This window comes from Hippichthys cyanospilos, chromosome 2 (assembly GCF_059441005.1).
Source record: "Hippichthys cyanospilos isolate Australia breed blue-spotted pipefish chromosome 2, RoL_Hcya_1.0, whole genome shotgun sequence".
In the NCBI taxonomy this organism is placed as follows: domain Eukaryota; kingdom Metazoa; phylum Chordata; class Actinopteri; order Syngnathiformes; family Syngnathidae; genus Hippichthys; species Hippichthys cyanospilos.
Window position 1 is genome coordinate 17,934,679 of NC_142370.1, and position 20,159 is coordinate 17,954,837.

The window sequence follows — 20,159 nt, forward strand, 5'->3', positions numbered from 1 at the left end:
GTTTTACTACAATGTGAAACGAGCTATAACCAAATTTAAAGCACATTTAACAGCTTGAGCTTGCATGGAATGAATACTGCATCAGATGATTTCAGAATGACACGAAAAAGCACAATGAACTTTGAAGTGTAAAGCAAATTAGATCCGTGAAAGTTCAACCAGATTGTAAAGAGATAATAGCAAAGAAAACCTGTCAACTTTTCACCTCTGAAATTTACAGATTGATGGGAGAAGTGTTCATCTTACAACTCAAAATATGTAGGTACAATATTGCTGTTGTTTTTGCTCTAATGTGAAGGTAATTTGTACTGAGAGAATAGTTGTACTTTTTGTTTTCAACAAAAAGTTATGAAGTGCTCCATATGCCATTTTATGTCATAACGGTTTTTGATACACTTTCTCTGTTCACATTTGCCATGAAATGAAGTCATTTGAACCCAGTCAGAATTCTGTTTGACAGGGGACAGACACACAAAGCCAAAGTCAAAGACGAAGACAGAGTCGATGGAAAACATGGACTGGGAAGGCCTGAAAAGAAAAGGGCCACCGAAAAGCACCAAATAGGCCAGGGCAGGGGTCGTGAGCCGTCCAATGCTGTTGGGCTGATGTAGGAATGCTCAGTGCAGTCCCCTGGTCAAGAAATTCCAATCAATTCTACCCCGAGGAGGAATCAAATCAAATGATTGAAATAGTAATCCGGAGGGAAGCGGGAAGAGGTGCTACGAATGACGGTATGGAAGACGGTCTCCAAGCTAAGGTGATGAATCAGCCCAACTCTGAAGGAACCCTACTACCATTGGCCATGAAGCAAGTTGACCCTGTTCACACCCAAAATGGCGCAACCGCTCTTTCTTAACTGCGTGTGTATGCATAGATATCAAAAGAAAGAAAACTCCATTCATACGCAAAGGCAGACTACTTTTGGCACCTGACTTGCACTGGGCACACAATCAGGGTCCTTATTTAGACCTTCAGTACACATGGTTGTCATTTCGGGCATCACACAGTTACTTGTGTTACTCTTTTTGTGAATTTTTAAAAACAAATGAATTTTGGGGGGCTCTGTATGTTCAGTTTCTCTCTCCTTGAACATTGCATAATACAGCTCATAATGGTGTGTGCGTGCGCGTGTGGCTCTGTTAGTACACTAATGAGTGTTTACATGAAGTGCTGTCAGTCTTGAGTGGGTGTTACCTTGAGAACTAGTGTAAATTCATATCTACTTACAATAAGCGCTAGCATATAGTTTTTCCTTCTCTCCTCTCTCTCTGTTTTTTTTTTTTTTTTTGCCTGTGTACATTAATTATGGAGCTTTCTCTAGCACACGGCCTGAAACTATACAACAAATTTCCTTTTGTCTTGATACTATGGCAACTGAAATTGCACTGAGCCATTTTTAATTTCTTCATCTTCTCCTGTGAGTGAAATTACACATGAATCATGTTATTATATTGGAAAGGCTGGTTTTCAAGGAAATTATTATTTTTTTATTCCAGTTTCCATCCACTCTAATGCTTAAGACAATCAGGCTATTATAGATATCTAAGACATTCCAGTAACTATGCCTGAAGTCACAAAACATACAAATCGGCTTTTATGTATAATTCTATTCTTTAAAAAGGTTAAATCAGTATGAAAATAAGGAAATTGCATTACATTTCCATTACACATTGGAAAAAAAACAAAACAGAGTGTCGACTAAGATTTACAACTACAATGTGGATTGTAATCATCAGAAAATGTTTTCTATGAATGACTATTTTCTATTTTCTAAACTAAATTACATTCATCAGCATGCTGAATTAGGGCCAGCATCACTTTGTGTGCAATATTTATAAATATTGTCTGAGTGTTTGGCGAAATGAGCAAAACTGGGTCATTCGATCTGGACAAACAACTTTTATTTCTGCTAATGCATCTATACACTGTACATTCAGTCACTGCAGTATATAAGCATAGCTATTTTCAAACATAATCTCATGAAGTCCTTTACAATATTGTCGGTGTCGTGCGAGAGGGGTGCTGTTTGGAAAAGATGAGCGAAAACGAAGGGATCACATGAGTGCGCCATGCTTTTCGTACTGCATATGCGGCATTTAAATGGGACAGCTTCCATTTTGCCTCTGACATAAAAAATATTTCTCAAAGTTGTATATAGCATTCGCAGCAGCACAGGGCTAAACGCATACAAAAGGACGTTGGGGAACAAGCTTTAAGATGACCATGTGCGTGTGCGTGAGAGAAAGCAACAGAAGTTTGCTACGTGATACCAAACATTAAAAAGATTGGTGGAAACAAATGCAATACAAAGATTACAGTTAAAATACAAAGGAAAAAAAACAGCAAATCATCGGACACGTTTATGTGGGGAATTGTCTCTTGCGCCTGCATGAACTGTTTTTTTTTTCCAAACACAAATTAAAAAACAATAAAACAAAGACATCTATTGTAAGAAAAGATTCCGTTTTGAAAAAAGAAACACCATGTACATATATTATACAACATTGTTAATGAAAAAATATTTACATTTCGTAAAGTCGTATTCGTATTGTTACACTGGCAAATATTTGTATGAATACGGATTGTTATTGCTCTTCTGGCAAAATTCTTTCAAAAACGAGACAACGATCGTGCTTTGGATAGGAGAATGAAAGGCCGATGTCATTTATTGTCTCCTTGTAGAAAACCACACATAAACAAAACCACACATAGGCTGTCAACGTTTGCGAGTGTAAAAACAACTACAAAATTGACCAATTTGTCGGCACGCCAAAGCGGCTGACGCAGTGCCTTTCTCTGAGCGGGACAGTCAGTTGCTTTGGAGACGATAATAACATCGACCTCTTTATTGACATTGTCATGCGTGCCATATGACAAGGCAGCATGAATAACCTGCGTGAAACTCTGCATGTACTGTACAACCCTTAGCGACGACTTACCAAAGCAAGTTTATTTTTCTTTTTTTTTCTTTTTTTTCAAAAATATCATCTACAAAAGTGTTGCTCATGCACATTATCGATTCTAAATCGATTATAAATGTATAAAAAAGCACGTTGCCGCACTCGGGGAGGGGTGGGGGGTGCTTACGCGTTAATCGTGATTGTTGAATTGCTCTCTGCATCCAAAACGAAAATGTAAACCAGTTGTACCAGGATGGCTGATTTTAAAGGAAGAGCTGATGAGGGAGAACTTTTTTTTCGTTATGAACTAGTAGTCTCCCCCTAGGCATTTTCTTCAGCTTTCCTCTTCTGGAAACCTTTCGCCAGTGTTAGGCACTTGAGGTTGTCCAGCATTGCATTTGATATATTTGCTGATTTTTTTTTAATGTGTGTATACAGTTTGTTGCTTTCGTTTACCCCTCTAAGAAAAGACAATTTGCTTCAGTTTGCATAACACAATAAACCTTTCACACAAACGGTATACTGTACTATAAATTCCCACTATTTAATGATATGAATGGCAAATGTTTTCAGTCTCATGCAGGAACAAAAATAGGAGTTTTCTGTTGAAAAGGTGAACTTAACAGACAAGCGTTAAAATATCTCGCTGAAAACATTAACAAGGAAAACTAGCATTAACATAATGTACATTCTGATTGCATTGTACCCTTTGCAACGACATCTTCCTGACGTTGTTTTTTTTTGTTGTTGACGTTTTTGATTTGTTTTATTAAATACAAATCCCCATGTGATTGTTTTGTGCAGGTTATTTTTTGTTTAGAAATCCTACTAGCATACTGACTGGTGACAAATGAAAGGGGAAAACAACTTTTTTGCGCCTGCATCACAAAAGCGATTCTCTCATTCAAAAGTTGTATTAACACCTCTCATAAAAATCAAGCATTGGCCACAAACTATGACGTCATTTTCAAACAACTTCAACCAGTAAGCCAAGTTTTCCTCTCGGTCCGTCATCTGTTGGTATCTTTTGGTGAACTCAAGCCATTCCAAACTCCATCAATCCCAAACCTCATCAGGCATGAACAGGTGGAGCCTCGTTTTGTTTGCTTGTGGTTTATTTACAATACTTTGCCTTAAGTAAACAGAACACTATTTAGTAGAGAATAAGAAACAAAATGTTAATTGGGTTTATATGGTAGCATTCATGTGTAAGGTGATGTTTTCAAAATGAGATGGAGTACAATGTATAAAAAAAATGGTTTGTTGTTAGGACAAAGTGCCATTCATTATCGTTAAGTCCCCAAATATATATTTACATACCTTGATTTAATTAACATGAACATTTGTGGTTCTTGCCTAGGGTGCCCCATACAGTCATGAAGATAGTATAATCGTGATTCAACGAAGTAAAATGAATGCCAGCGTTCCCATTCCTCTGTTATGGAGAAGAAAACAAGTGGAATATTTTATCTTTAGAAGATTCGGCACCTCTGGGTTTTGACCCAAATGCTTCAACGCACATGTGGTTGGTGACCCGTGTTCATAAGACTGAGCAACACTGGGACAAAGACTGATAGATGTAGTTTGATTATTCAAAATCAAGTGCTCACTTTTGGAGGCAGTCTTCATCACAGTGCCCCGAAAAAAAAAAAAAAAAAATCAAGGTTGATGACTGACATCAATTTTGCAAGCGGTTGTGCTCATTGCGTGGACATTTGAAATTTTATATATATATTTTTTTTTTTCGTTCTTGTCCTGCTAGAATGGCTTCCTCAAAAGCAAGTATATAAAAACCACGCCGGCACATGTGGGTAGTTCATTTGTGTGTATTGTTCGTCTTCAGCTTTCTTTTTTTATGTATTGTTCGTCTTCAGATTTTTTTTATTTTTTTTTTGCACGTATGTTTCTTTACGTAGTCAATGTAGCATCGTGCCTTCCAAATCTTCCGTCCTCATTGCGTCGAGGCTTCTCCAAATTGAACGTGATCTTCTTTTAACATTCTGTATCACACTGCGAAATCTTCTGCCTGCAAGTACGAAAGAAAGAGTCACAGTTCTCCTGGCAGTGGAATCAGTTGTCTTTCTCCAGATGACCATTTTCTTTTTGCGGACAAGAATGAGGACCCAATTCTTGCATGTCGGCATTATTCCTCGTAGGCATGAAGAACACCGGTGTGCGCTGTAGGCTCAGCCAGTATGGGAAGTGTTGGGAATCTCTGGCGATGGGTTAGGGTCGTGAGAAGGACTGATCCCGGATCACTTTTTTGACGGCGTGTCCTTGTCCTTAGCCGCGGAGTTTTTGTCGTCGTTGGTTTTGGGCCAGAGTTGCTGCTGCAACTCCTTCACCACCCTCTCCAAGTGCTCCCTGGCCTCCCGCTCTTGCAGTAAGTCGGCTCGGAGCTGCTCGCGGTCAGCCTCGGCATGCTGCAGCTTCATCTGGAGGTCTTCGATCTGGACAGCATCACGAGACACGGATGAAATCATACACCAGAGCGTTTCTGACAGTGAGTGCAACGATCCAATTACTGACCCAATTCCCCCCGCGGACAAACAGACGGACAGGCGAGGCAAAGGACCAGACGAAATGAGACAAGACAGGACAGATGGAGGACATGAGACACAACAGACAAGACAAGAAAAACAGACCGGTGCAACCAGTTACGAAGGGGGAGGAGGGGCAACGATTAAACAAGCGGGACAGAAGATGAGCGCCAGACAGAGGCTGAAACACAGTCGTGTCCTTTGTTTTCATCAATTAATATCATATGTGAGTGTTCAAGGTCAGGGGTGATATCTTGATATCTGTGATGTTTCTGTCACTTTTACATGCATGCGGTTTCTTCGACCCGTGATATACTGTCACCATCCACGTATATTAATTTTTTTTTTCTTTCGCCTACCTTATTATTCGCTCAATTATGGAATGTAGTGTGCTCAGGGAAGTGAACAGAATAAGAATTCCACTGTGCGGTATGACTATGCATATGACAATAAAACTCATGAATATTGAATTTAGATAATAAATGTATTATTTATTTCATGAAATCCTGACTGTATGCATGATGAGGAAGGATGCACACATGCATGCACAGCCACCGCGGTATCACCCTGGTCAGCACGCAGAATTTTTTTGGGCCGCATTCTGCATACGCTTCAAATGTTCTTTTTCTTTTGGCTACTGCTGTAAAAATGATTCAAATTCCGTTTTGACTGTCTGATGCCTTGCTTTGGAGACTCCTCGCTGGGAGGCAGACACAGCCAGCGAGCACAACCTTCCTCTTGTTTTGTCTAATCTGCATTTCCCATGATGCCTGGGGGAAGTCGACATGTTTTCCTGTTTCCTTTCCGAGGGGGATTGAACTTCAGTCCCCGCATTTGGGGCAGCACCCATTTATTTTTGACTAAGGAAGAGGAAATGTATTTTTTCCCTCCCCCGCGGACCTTGAGAGAGCTTTAAGACCGAAAGCATGAACCGCTGCGATTGCTGTACAAGTGTACGCGTGCAGAACGCCAGACGAAAAAGGGAAAAGTGTTTGACGAACCTGTGCCGAGTACTTTGCGCGGAGACGTCCGGCCTCACAGCCTTTATCGCAGACCCTCAGCTGCCGGGCCTGCTCCAGCTCCCGCTTCAGACGAATCCGCGACTCGTTGGCTTCCTTCATCTTCTTCTCACTCTCGGCTCGCAGGCGTTCAATTTCCTTCCTCAAATTTCGTTTGGCCTCGGTTGCCTCCCGCAGCTTCTCTTTCTTTGCAACCCGCAAGAACTCCAGCTCCTGGAAAGAGACGGTTTGTTGGAGCAGTGGATAGACGAGGGCAGGGGTCGGCAACTTCATGCGCAAAGTGCTATTTTCTCCCATTTTCCACCGAAACTGGGAGCCTCAAACACTTTTTGATGTCTGAAATGAGAATGTTAGTACAGTGTGTGTGTGTGTGTGTGTGTGTGTGTGTGTGTGTGTGTGTATATATATATATATATATATATATATATATATATATATATATATATATATATATATATATATATATATATATATATATATATATATATATATATATATATATATATATATATATATATATATATATATATATATATATATATATATATATTATATATAATTTTGAAATTTGTGCTTTTAATCTGGAATTAAAAGATGTTAGCAGTGAGCCAATGTCTATCGTTGTTCACACGCAGGGGGATAAAGATTAGATTTATTCTGTTTTCAGAATCCTTCAGGCATTTTAGTTTCCTGTTCTATTTTCGAAGCTGATCTTTCTGTCATGTTTCGTGGTGTCACCCGATTGTCCAATCTCACAAACCGCATTGAAAAAAAAAAAAAACGCATGTGGCTCCAGGGTCGCCTGTTTCCGACACCTGGACAACGGTGACCAGATTTTCAAAAAACCGAGATACTACAAATAAGATGAAAATTAAATATGTAATAAATTATCACCAGGAACTATATACTGTATAAACAACTTAATAGCTAGTCTGGGGACTAGTGGCGGAATTATTATTTGGCATGCACCGAAATGAACAATTTTGCCCAAAACCCAAAATGAGATAGATTTGCCTGAAAAATGAAAACACTTACAGAAAAGCCCATACCATTTTTGCACATCGCCTCACGGCAGCCAAAGAATAAAAAAAAACAAAAAAACCCCACAAATGTTTTCTCCAGAAACCAAGTAAGCTGCAGGCTCAATGTCAGTGTTTACTTTCGAAAAGTCGAGTGTTAGGGCAATGTGTAGGCTAACTGAAGAGCCATTTCCTTCCCCTAAATTACTGCAAGAGCGTGTGCATATATGTATGTGTGTGTGTGTGTGTGTGTGTGTGTGTGTGTGTGCGCGCGCGCGCATGTGCGAACATGTGTGTTGGTAGTAACCATAGCCTACTCATGGGAACTTCATAGTTTCGACAAACATGTCTGTCATCAAGTTTTTTTGGTTCCAAGAAAAAGAGACAATCCCTATCACGCCCTATACTCTCTTCAGGCTTTACACGAGGCCCTGCTTTCAACACCTCTCATCTTGACATCTCATGTTGGTTCAGCTAAAGTCAGCGGGAATAGTCCTTGTTTCAAATAAGACACACACTTCATTCAGCCTGCAGCTTGTTGGCTGCTTGCAGTCGATCCTGTAGGTTGTACTTTCTCTCGCCGCCTCCTCAGAGCGTGGCTACAAAGTGAGAGTGGAACGTCGTTGCTTGGGGTTGCTCGAGACTTATTTTTGTGCTGCGCGCGCACACATGCGAGTGCACGTGCACAGACACTCTCAACTGCATTTTCTTGTTCCCGGTCCAAGACCAAATTTAAGAATGGAAGTCTGGCCTTTCCTTTTGACAGCAACATCCGCTCTCATTGTTTCCCTTGCCAACTCATGCTAAGCTTTGCAAGCAGAGATAATCATTTGGAAGCCAATTTTGGAATGTGATTCGCATCTTATCGGAATTTTACACAGATTAGCATCAAAACACCGCACATCAGCATTTGTGTTACTTTAAAAAACTGGAGAGCATTGTTTCCAGTGTTGTTGACACTTGAAAGAGCCATTTACTCGATTAATTTTTCAAAACACTTTTTAAGATATGCTGATGACTATGGGAGCGCCCTGAACTTGTGGTTAGAATTTGACAACATGTATACTGTCTAAAAAAATACAAAGTTAAGCTTAAAGAAATTTCAACAAACTTGAGGTGGAGTTTGAATGAAAAATAAGTGACTTTACGGTCTATCACTAATTAAGATGGCCTCCAAAGTTCCTTTAATGCTATGTTGATCATGGTGGCGCCATCTTGACAATGGATGTGGTGTGTTGAGTGTATAGAAGACTACATTTCCAATGAGAACCTGCGCGTAGAGTTGTGAAAGCCTCCTGTTCCTGTTCCTGTTCCTGTTCAATCCAACAGTGTCCAAACAATATCTTTCATTTGAGTTGACATGGATGGTCATGTCAGTGTGGCAGCAAACTATCAAGCTGATTGCTATTTATTGCTAGTTCCGCTGTTTGGCTAATGTTGTTTAGCTAGTATTAGTTGACGTTAGCATTAGTCATTTAATTTGATCACCCAAAGCTACTTACTAGCCCATCAGTAACAGAACCAGGGCAGCATCAGTCAGAAATCCCTCATCTTTGAGCGCACATCGCGAGTGAAAGCCAAACCATTGGTTTGTCCTTACTGTTCAGGTAGCCTCTGTTTTTTTCTCTGTTTTGTTTACATGTGTCCATTTATTTTCGCACCGTTTACCATGACAGAAGTAATCACACGGATTGGCTGCCATCTTCGTTGCGACCGAAGAAAGTGGGAGGTGACGTATGCCGTACAGGAGTCACCGCGTTTTTATTTTGTTGCGTGGCGAGGTTAAAGCCATCCTCTTCGAATTTACTTTGTGCCAGCAGGAGCGATACAGACCCTCTCCCGCCAAGACAAAAGTACCATTTATTAATTAATTCATTCACCCATTCATTCATCAGAAGTTATTGACTGAAATTATTTCATGAGGCTTGAAAAGTTCATTAGTCTTGCTGAACTGTGAATCAAACATAAATTTAAACGGATACATTCCCAAGAAAATCAAATGCAGCCCTGTCATTTGCACAACTTGATGTTATTCGCATAGAAGCATACCTGTTGAAGACTGCGTTTGGCTTGCAAGGCGGATCCCAGCTTCTCTTCCTGTTTTACCCTCATCTTAACTATTTCATGCAGGAACTTTTCCTTTGACTCTTTGGAGTCCAGTCCGTTGTCCAGCGCCTGCCGCAGACTCTCCAGCTCTGACTCCAACCCCAGTTCTGGCGGGGTCACAGGGGCTGAGATGGGAGCAGCTGCAGGGGTACCGCCCTCAGCTGTTGGGACAGTGCAGATGGGCCCAAGGGTGCCGGGTGAACTCAGGTCCTTGGCTGAGCTGGACGAAGTGAAAGATGGCGACGACAGCGAGGACAAAGACGAAGTGACTGTCAAGAAAGAGAGGAGAGGTTGGGGGTCACTCCAAAAATACAGTTTACCGCCTTTGACAGTGCTCTTAGCTTACACTCATCGCGGCTCTCCACTTCAATCTCCACCTCTGAGTCTTTGTCTTCCTGAGGGGGCTTGCTGGCACTGGAGGTGAGGGAGCAAGCACCCTCAGGTGCTGGAGGCTGGAGCTCCCCCGTGGCTCTTCTCTTGCGAGGTCTCGCGTTGGCATTGGCGCCCTCACCCGGGGGTTCGCCCGCGCTTGGGTGCGACGTGCTGGGGACGGACGGGGACATTGGACCCACCTTCCCCAGAAGCAGTGGTGTGAGGGCAACGTTAGGAGCCACGGCATTCTCCAAGCTTTTGTAGTTGTAGAAGCTAGAAGAGGTCAGACCAGCCCGTTTAGCTGTGACAAATCTAAGATGAAAGCAACACCAACCTAGCAGAAAGAAAGGTTCAAACGCAGTAAAGTACATATACCTCTTTGCCAATACGGCCCAAATCTACAGCAATGTTACAGGCAGTATTGGCAGCACCGTGCCAAGCGGGTGCTTTCAGGATGAGTGTCAAAAATCTCTTAACTTTGAAGTTCGGGAGGGTGTGGCTCAGTCAGAGAGAGTTCATCAGATCCAGAGCCACAAAACACTTATCATCTCTTACGTGAAAGCTTTTTTTCCGGAAGAGAGCAAATGTATTTGCCAATTTGGTTTTTCTTCTTCAAAATGATTATAGACTTACTTGTCTCTTAGCAGAGCAAGGGGGTGACTGGAGTGTTCCTTATCACTGACAGTTACGTGTGGTGACCAGGGTCTAAAAGCTGATGGCCTCTGTCTCGGTTGAATGCAATTGAGGCCCTATGGAGAGATGCATGAAATGTGATTTATTGAATGTCGCTGGTAAGAAATTGAATTGTAAACAATTTGATGCAAAAAACACATATGCATGTACGACTGGGTTCATACAAACATGGATTCATACAATGCACTAGGGGTAGTTATGTGCTCACACTGTTATATGTGGAACAACATTTTTTTTCTACACAGTAGCATGTCACAAAACTTGCTTTTGAACCCTTAAGAAAATAAATCTACAGTGATTTAATTAGATTAAATCAGAACTGCCAGTTATCATTGTAAACATGCCAAACATAAAAAATAATGTTGGACAATTCCACAATTTTAGTTCCACAATTCTTCAATTACAGTTGAAGAGCAAAAGTGGCAGAAAAAGAAGAAGAGTGGTGCGTGATAAGAGGCACATGTGGCAAATTGTATTCCTGCCGCATTAGTGCCAACTGAAAGAGTAGAATTTGTCTATTCTCATAATTTCCTCCTGTTTTTTCAGTCATTGCTAATATATATGCCATAGACTTTTTTTTAAATATTATTATGATCAAATAAGTATCACCTTTGCTGTATCGCAATATATCGCTATACACTTTTAAGACACAAGCACTACCTGTGAGCCTTATGAGCTGCAAAATATAGCACATACAGTATATATAGATATTTTTTTGTATGCACATAGTAACACCAACCTGTTTTGGGTTAGCAAGGGAATGGAGCCATTCACGCTGCTTCTCCTTGTCAGCCACAGGGCATTGTATTGGGATGTCTTCAGGTTTGGGCTTTTTGATTGGAACAGGATCTGAAACCTTGAAGAACAAAAAATGGACTGATTATGATACGACAAACAGTAGGTTGATTTCAATCTATTAAATCAATGAAGAAATAGTGTTTTTGGAAACACCTAGCATAAATGCTGAAAAGCCTTGTCTATATGAAGTGAAAGAAAGTCACAGGCATTAAAGTTTTTTTTTTTTTCTTCTAATATGAGAAGGGTCTTCCCCACTTGGCACCCAGCCAAGAAGCGTCACACGAGAAGGTCAACGAGCCGCAAACGCACTACGTTGTGCCAGATAAACCAACATGTTTGTGTGTAAACACCAATGACTGATAGAGGAGTGCCAGAGGAGGTTACTGATAACTGGAAGTGCCAGTGTGTTTAAATTTAGATGTGGTATTGACTTTGGGTGACTTTGATGGTGTGGTAATCCTGAAGCAACTGACACACACAGACGTCGGTAATGTGTCACGCAGTTGTCACACACCAACCAAACCAATCTAGCAAGGCGTGTTTGCTCATGAGTTGCCAAGAGTGAAGGCAAAAGGTGACTGGGGCAATTGTGTGTGTGTGTTTGTGTGAGCGTGGGTGCGTGCGTGCGTGCATGTGTGTGTGTGTGTGTCTGTCACAGAGATACACCCATACAGACACACAAGTAGGGTTTTGTTTCTCTTTCCTCTGTTAGACTGGCTTTATGGCACTGACCTCAGCCTCAGCAAAGTGGAGCTGTCACTAGCTTCCACAAACACAGAAAAAGTCTGTCCATGATACATGAAATCAAATCCTTCCTATCAAGTCATAACAACCTGATGAAAGAAAAATGGAGAGACCATTGACCAATTGATATGAAGTCAGATAGATTTTAGTGTTTCACTTCCTGACCTCAGACAGGCAATCGCTTAGGGGAGTCCTGCATGTGGTTACCAGCCTTGTAGGCAAGATGTGGAAATATGTCCTACATTTTAGTCTGCGGAATTAGGGCTAGAGACCTGTGCCTACAGATAAGCTTAGATTCCGGTGAGCAACACATACGTGCGCGCGCACACACACACTACGGTGCGCTCTGAGCAAAGTCTCCATACCACGTGCCTGTCCCCTTCTTGATTATGATGTCAGTGTGGCCATAAGGAGGAGGTGAGAAGAACGTATCAGCAGAATTTGTATTTTCAAGGGACCAAATGAAAAGCGGAACACTGTCATTTAAAGGAAACTAGTCCACTTAAAATATGTAGTTTGTCTGTGTGTGTATGATGATCAAGTGTGCAGAAGACACGCAAAAATATGGACACTTATCAGCCCAACCCTTTTATGATCTGGCATGGATTACACAACACAGACAGGATGTCACACTTCAAATAGAGGGTTTCCTTTTTTTTTTGCACCTTCCGACTCCTCGAAGCAGCAACGTAACACCCTATAATATTTATGCAATGGTGTCATCCCGACCCTTAATGGCAACAAATGCTAAATAACACAACCGGGTATCATGCGGAGGTCTACAAATATGATTACAAGAAACTAAGTCACGGCGATGGAACAGCATATGTGGACAAACCGAGAGTGGCAGCCCTGTGGCAGCTGCCACGGGGGGCCGCGATGCGGGGGCTCCTATGTGTACACGTGTCCGGGCAAGTGGATGTCTCTTAAGTATGTCTGTGTGTGAGACAGGATGGGTGGGGTGATAACGGCCTTCTCACTGAGAAGACTGTCGATGCATTCTGAAACCCTCGGAGTTTCATAGCACTTCCTCTGTCTGAAAACCACGGATGTTTGCCAAAGGTCGGCCCTTTGAGAGAGGGAAAAAAAATAGAATGTTATGTCTTCTACAGTGTCATGTGCGTTTGGTTTGCTGAAAATTACACGTTTCCTTAGTATGAATCCAATCGCCCTGGATTTTGCCCGTAGATATCAAAATGTTTTTTTCTGGTGAGCGTCTTGGTGACTATTATTCTCACTGCTTATTAATACAGTTATTATTGTTAATGTGTGGATAATGATTTGATTGACGTCTTTTAAATTGCCTCTGATAAGTAATCTGACTCAGGGGTCCTCAAGTGCTGCTAGCTAGCAGATGTGTTGTGCTAAACATTGGCTACAGGCACTGCACAGTAAAATGTCAGCATCGATACATTTTATCAGTGCCCCAAATTGACGATTCAACGTGATTTCGGGACAACTCTTATGTTGTTGGTTTACTTTGGAGAGAGCGACTTGCGGCTCACTCTGGGAGTGAGGACCATTTGTGTCGTGGAAAAAGTTGTCACCGTCATTGCGATATGCATCTCTTGCTGTGCAGGAACAAGAAGTCTTGTGGCATTTTAATTTCATCTCGTCCCATCCCTGATGTACTGTATGACAATTACGATCATAGACCATGACTGGGAACAAAGCATTGCAGTAAAGGCAGATCTTCTAAATAAAAGCACATCAGTAATGCGTAAAGATAACTTGCAATAAAGAAGTGCTTTTAGAGATGGTAAAATCTCACCACAAGCTTTATTTGGACCTCCTGGACTGGAGCTTTCTGCGATGCTGGGCACGCACTGAACAAATGAGGTTTTAGACCATGTATTACATTTGTATTTGTCAGAGTCTGTGGCTTTGCCGTCAGCCAGAAAAACAACAGACTTGTAGGAAAGGTTACATCCGTTCAACTTTGCTGGAATAATGCCAAAAGGGCCTGGGAAGATCTTCCTGTTTTCTGAAAACTTGATCTCAGGGAATATGCTTTCGGCAGAGGTGAAACTCACCTCTGGAAAGTTTTCAAGTGAGGACTGCACATTGCTCGAGTTGTCACTTTAGAAAAAAACTCAGTCAAATGCCACAGGCTTTAACTTCTTCTCTTGTGGCAGACTGCTTTTTATGAGGAAGCGTAGAGTCTTCTTTTTTTTTTTTTAAGGTAGCGTAGCGTCTCTTGACACATTCTGTCACCCTCCCCTCCCCACGTCATATTCTGCCAACGCCTCCCCTCTCTCATGTACTTGTCTGTTTGTCTGAGACCATTTCCTGTGTCATAGATTACAGGATGTCCTTTACGAACAGGCAAGATTCTGGTTGCCCAGAAAGCAAGCAACTACATACTTGTGTGTGTGTATGTGTATATATAAACCACACCCCCTCACCGCATACTCACACACACACACACACCTATGTATACACATACATGGTTGTTTTCAAAGACGACACAGATAATTGCATCGGGAGTTTAACAGTGACCCCTGACACTCTTTTGAAACGTAGCCCAACTAAATCTTGGCCACGCAAGAAAATTCCACTGACCACAGTTAACATTTCCTTAAACAGGAAACAAATCTTGCTTTGAGCGCATAATGTGACTTAAGACTGCCTGACGTTTGTGGTATGGTGCCAAACTGGTTGCCTTGCTTAATATCCCCCTTTGTAGGCTCAGGTGAAAGGTCCAAAAACCTGTTTTCTTTGCTCTTTCTTGACTGAGGAGGGCGAAGAGAGCCACACCCTGCCTGTGACCTAACATTGGCCCGTGCTCGTCTTCCAAAGGGGGCCTCGTGGTGTTGAAAAAGGAGGCACTATCTGTGGGGAAAGGCAGAGCTCATCACATCTTGCAACCTTGGTCATAAACATATTTCACATATGCTGCTAAAACAAATGAGACAATCCAAATGGTTTCGAAATATATTGGCTGTTTGTAATTGGGGCAAAGAAACAAACTTGTGTTTCTCAAGTTTCTGTTCTGAGACGGCGATTTGTTGAAATGCCATTTTATCACCTCCTCAAATGCAATGTCTTGCTCACAATCTGTGTGCAGCTGTGCGAATGTTTGCACAGTTCCACACCGCAAAAGGAGAAAGAGAACCAACTCCCCTTTCCAGTGAGTTTACTCAATTGTTCTGGTAGATTGTGCCATCAAAAGCACGTGCGCAACTGCAATTTTGGCAACTTGCTTTTCCTGCCATCTTTCCAGTGCAATTGTTCTGGTAGACTGTACCATAAAAAGCACGTGCGCAGCTGCAATTTAGGCACCTTGTTCTTCCTGCCATCTTTCCATCGGCTGGGGATTTGCTGAGAAGATCACTGAGTGTATTCAATAAAGTAAGTAGCAAAAACAGTCGGTAGTCACCATAAAAGCCTTGGCAGACTAAAACGCTAAGCATGATTTCTATTCAAGACTGGTTTGCTTAGGCTTATTCCTGACATCCTGATTTGCTGACTAGACTTAAAGTGACCTCATCTAGAATTCACTTTGATAAGGGATGTATACTGTTAGAAAAGTTGTCTCTGCTCAGCACATAAGTAACTACTGTAAATTTGTGAAACATATCTGCTGGTGTCTGTTCGACTATAAAGACACCTGCTCAGGCTACCGAGTGACGTAAAGCAGCCCACGTTGTACCTGTGCGTACTGCTCACCCAACATGTATCCCATTATCGGTGAAACATCTCCTCCATACCCAAAGCAAGCAAAAATCTGCCATAATGACAGCCATGTAGAAAATGTCATTCCAGTATCACCTTCACGTGTCTCTTCCTGAAGGGACACCGCAACCTTGAAAACATAAAGCTCATTTCTTTTATGTTTAAACATGTATTTCCACATCAATTGTTCCCAGCACAATTTGCTGCTGTGCTGTTTTTCAACCGACTGGATTTCCAGGAAGAGTCCGGTGAGGCCAGTAGACAAAACAGAAGAGAAATGAGAGCTGCGGCTGCCGTACGGTAGGCTGAAGGTTAAACATCTCTGATGAAAATAAGACACTGGACGGATTGGGAGTACTGATTTCATACTGTACAATAGTTGGGTAACAGTGTTTGCTGTCCAATATAACAACTATACAAACATCGAGCGATCCGGTGGAACAATTGAGAGGAAAGGACAAAAAGCTACATCAGCCTTGAAAGGAAAGAAAGTTCAACTCTCCCGGCCACATCAGTAAAAACTGAGAGGGAGATAAAGCGGACAGGGGATGGGTCTTTGCGTCATTTACAGTAACGCTCAAAAACACTTTTTGCGTGGGCAGAAAGACATCCAAACAACTGATTTAAAAATGTATACATTGCATATACAGTATAACACGTTTGCTTGAACCTTATACATTGCAACGATGAAGGGGAAATGCATATATTTCCACCTCCCCAAGTGAGAAGACATGGAAATTTTATGAGAAAGATTGAAAGGAGAAAGAATGTCGTGTTTTGTAATAAAAGAGCGAGCGGGCACAGAGTGAATCTTGTACCGCAGGCTTGGAAAACACAGAAAGGAACACACACATAACAGGAGAGAGGGGAAGAGATTGGAAGGTCTGGAAAGAGAGCAGGGTCTCCATATCCTCTCGCCAAATTTGCTTTGGCAACTGTTTCCGTGGGAATGGCGAGAGACTGGCTCTCCTCAGACAGAGCGCAACCGTGGATCCGCCGACCGAGGAGAGGGAAAACTCAACGGCGAAAGATAGACGCGAGGAGAAGGGTTAGAGTGTAAGTAAATACAGCTGGACTTTTCCATTTCTGTTCCTTTTCCATCGCTTACCCCCAAGTGACAAGACACGGTTCCATTCACTTCATGGCCTGAATGTTTATACGGCAATTATACAATCACCTGTGTGGGCAATGAATTCAGAAATGTAATTTGATTACCCATGCCGCAAAACTCAATGTGATACCATTAGTCCACGACAGGTCCTGTCCATATATATCCATAGTATACCCGATGAATTCATGTTAATGTATACGGTACGTCAAACCTGGCACCATATTGTATTTATTGTATTATTACAGTTGCAGTTCCCCATACAGTATTTACATCATCCGGCGTGGGAAGTGGCGTTGGAAAACAACTGCCATATTAGACAATATAGTCATTGGGAAATATAGAACTGGAGGTTGCAATAATCAATCAATTCATCACCAATTAAATTGACAAACGTTTTATAATGATTAATCATTTCGAGCCGTTTAACTGTTAAAATGCTCAGAATTTTAGCCTTTTGATTAGACATATTCTCTTTTTTTTATCTTGTATTAAAGCAAACTCGTGTTGACGCAAAACATTTACAGACGTTTTGTTTTTTTACTTTGGCAAATGTTTATCGTCATTTTTGCAGATTTTCTGACCTGTTCCAGAACAAACCAACACACAATTTAAAAAAAAATGTTTTTGCAATGAAAAAAAAGTATGTTGTTTCAAATACAGGAGTGGAAATGAATATATTAAAAAAAAAAAAAAAAAAGATTCTCCAATTAATCGACAAAACAATCAACAGATTAGTCATTTACGTCTCAAAATAATGTTCGGTTGCCTCCTTATATATCATAGTTATTTCAGCATTAAATTACTTCAATTATTATTTCTATTTCAAAAATCCTTTGAACAGATATGTGTGCTTCTGCTTGCTTGCGCATGTGTACGTACTGTCATTTACAGTAAACTGCTCGACCAGCTGGATCATGCATGACTGCACGTGTCTGCCTTTCTGAATGAAGGAATACATTTTGACATGCCACACATTTGTATTCAAGTATTCTCTTGGGAATGATGTTCTTATTTATACATTTTTTTTCTAATTGAGCATATTAAATGCGGTGATGGTTTCTTTTAATTCTGGACTACATTTACAAAGGATTTGTCGCAAGTAAAGCATATTTTTTAAGAGCCTTCTCAAAGAAAAGAAATGAAGTTGCTACTCAGTTTGAATTGTGTGACCAACCACAAAGACGTTGCAATACTGAAAATCTTTTCCCGCATTTGCGTCTGTAAATCATTTGCCTGTTCCTCGAGTATCGATATGAGTAATTTTTATTCTTCGCGTTAATTGGCAAGCGGTAATAAACGAGGGTGACGTTTGGCATAGGAACTGTTGAATGACAAATGAGAGAAAAAAAAATCCTTTATTTACAGCCCTCGTAAAAGTGTGCGTGTGTGTGTGTGTGTGTGTGTGTGTGTGTGTTGGGGGGGTATATGCTGCTGGCTCTTAGCCTTGCATCACTGCAAATAGCTGGCCTCTTTTAAAAGAGGCCAGATGTGAATTATGGTTAACAAGAGGAGGAATGTGTCTGTGTATGTGCAAGATGGGGAAGTGTGGAACATGGGCTGTAATTCTGCTTGACGTTTAATGTGCCCTAAGGTTGAGGTTGCTCGTGAAAGGGTTAAGTCGCATGGCTGAGCAAATACATAAATAGCAGTGGGGAATGTGTGTGGGCATGAACACTTGCCAGCTGGCAAAGAGGGAAAGAGCATGCATGCACATGCAAAGTGGTAGTTTGCTATTCAATTACGACTTTAGGGGCACTGGATGCAACACCTCCTTCTCCACCTCACTCCAGACTGTGGGACAGGTCATAACCTGTGTAACCCAAGGAGCACTAACAACTAACAAACCGATTGGTTGAAAAAAAAATGTTGGACTGCTAGCAAACAACAGCTAGCTGCCACGTATTTCAATTCAAACCTTCTACTAAAATGTCTTTAGTTAGTCTGGAATTGAGTTACAATTCAAAATCCAGCCTCCGGACTATGTTCGGCCTTGAATTAGAACGGTCGCATTTAATTGATCAACAAACACTAGTCGATTATCAAATTAATCGACAACTGTTTTCATAATCGAGTCATGGTTTAGAGTCATTGTAACTGCAATTTGTCGAAATCCTTTAGATGTTCCTCACAATTATTTTCCCATTTCTGTTGCCCTTCGGTGAAATCACAAAGATTATCATTTGAGTTGAATCTAAATAAGACATCTGCAAACAATTGGTTGCAAACACCTTGAACTGATTGCCATCCGTTTGCAGGGCACACAGGGACAAACAACCATTCGCGCACCCAATCTCCATTTAGAGTACAATACACCCACGTTTATGTTTTCTGAACGCGGTAGCAAGCCGGAGGCACTGGGTGAACGTGCAAACTCTAGGCCGCAGCCAGCTGGAATTGAACTGGGGACTCTGTGAGGCGGCCGTGCTTACCACTCTTCCGCCGCGGCACTATCAATGGAATAACCGGTTGTAAAAATATCTGATCGTGACCACAACCTATTGTGAATGGCATACTCCATGACTGGTAGTCTTAAAACGGGACCGCTAAAAACAGTTTGCTATTGTGAGTGCATCGTGTGTCCTCGCACTGGCAACTCGCCCCGTTTAGATCTCCCTGTCAGAGGAGCGGATGAAGGGGATTTAAATGAGGGCGGGGGCCTGCAGTCAAATCCCTTCTCATCTTACAGTCATCATTACGCCCGCTAAAGCCTTACTAGTGGAGCGACCCGAGACAGACCATCGGTTTCAGTCTTATCCCTTCTTGCATAATGTCTTACACCTGTATGTAAGGATTTATCATGAGCAACGGTGCCCCCGTCAAAGCTGCTAATTTGAATTTCACATGGACTGCAATGCATTTTGATTCATCTGGACACGTCATTGAAGCCTCAGGCCCTTGGTCAAGTAACGGTGAAGCCTTTTCAGGACCTTGTCAAGCTTATTAAAAACGTGATATTTCCCTGCTCTCCGTTTCCATCCAAACTGTTTGGGAAATCGCATCCACGCCAAACTGCATCCGTGCATTTTTAAAAGCTCGTCAGTGTTTATAAACAATAAAGGTGCAACTATCAATGCCTAATGATTTGCTGAAAAAAAGGTGCAAAAAAAAAGAACATACCCTGCTGCCATATTTTTATGATCACTGTGATGTGGCACGTGCTGTACACTTCTGTTCATTTGGGC

General features: G+C 41.6%; 1 protein-coding gene across 1 annotated transcript in view; it reads right to left on the reverse strand.

Moving 5' to 3' along the window:
- Nucleotides 1–1,884: 1,884 nt before the first annotated feature.
- The window catches only part of LOC148427669 (ski oncogene-like), a 70,585-nt gene continuing 52,310 nt past the window's right edge, over nt 1,885–20,159 (reverse strand). The window contains exons 2-7 of the mRNA XM_088407420.1: nt 11,389–11,505; nt 10,590–10,705; nt 9,931–10,229; nt 9,528–9,853; nt 6,442–6,672; nt 1,885–5,350 (exon numbers count right to left, since the gene is read on the reverse strand). Of these exons, the coding sequence (XP_088263546.1) occupies nt 5,156–5,350; nt 6,442–6,672; nt 9,528–9,853; nt 9,931–10,229; nt 10,590–10,705; nt 11,389–11,505 (1,284 nt within the window). The 3' untranslated portion in view covers nt 1,885–5,155. The remainder of the gene's footprint in view (nt 5,351–6,441; nt 6,673–9,527; nt 9,854–9,930; nt 10,230–10,589; nt 10,706–11,388; nt 11,506–20,159) is intronic.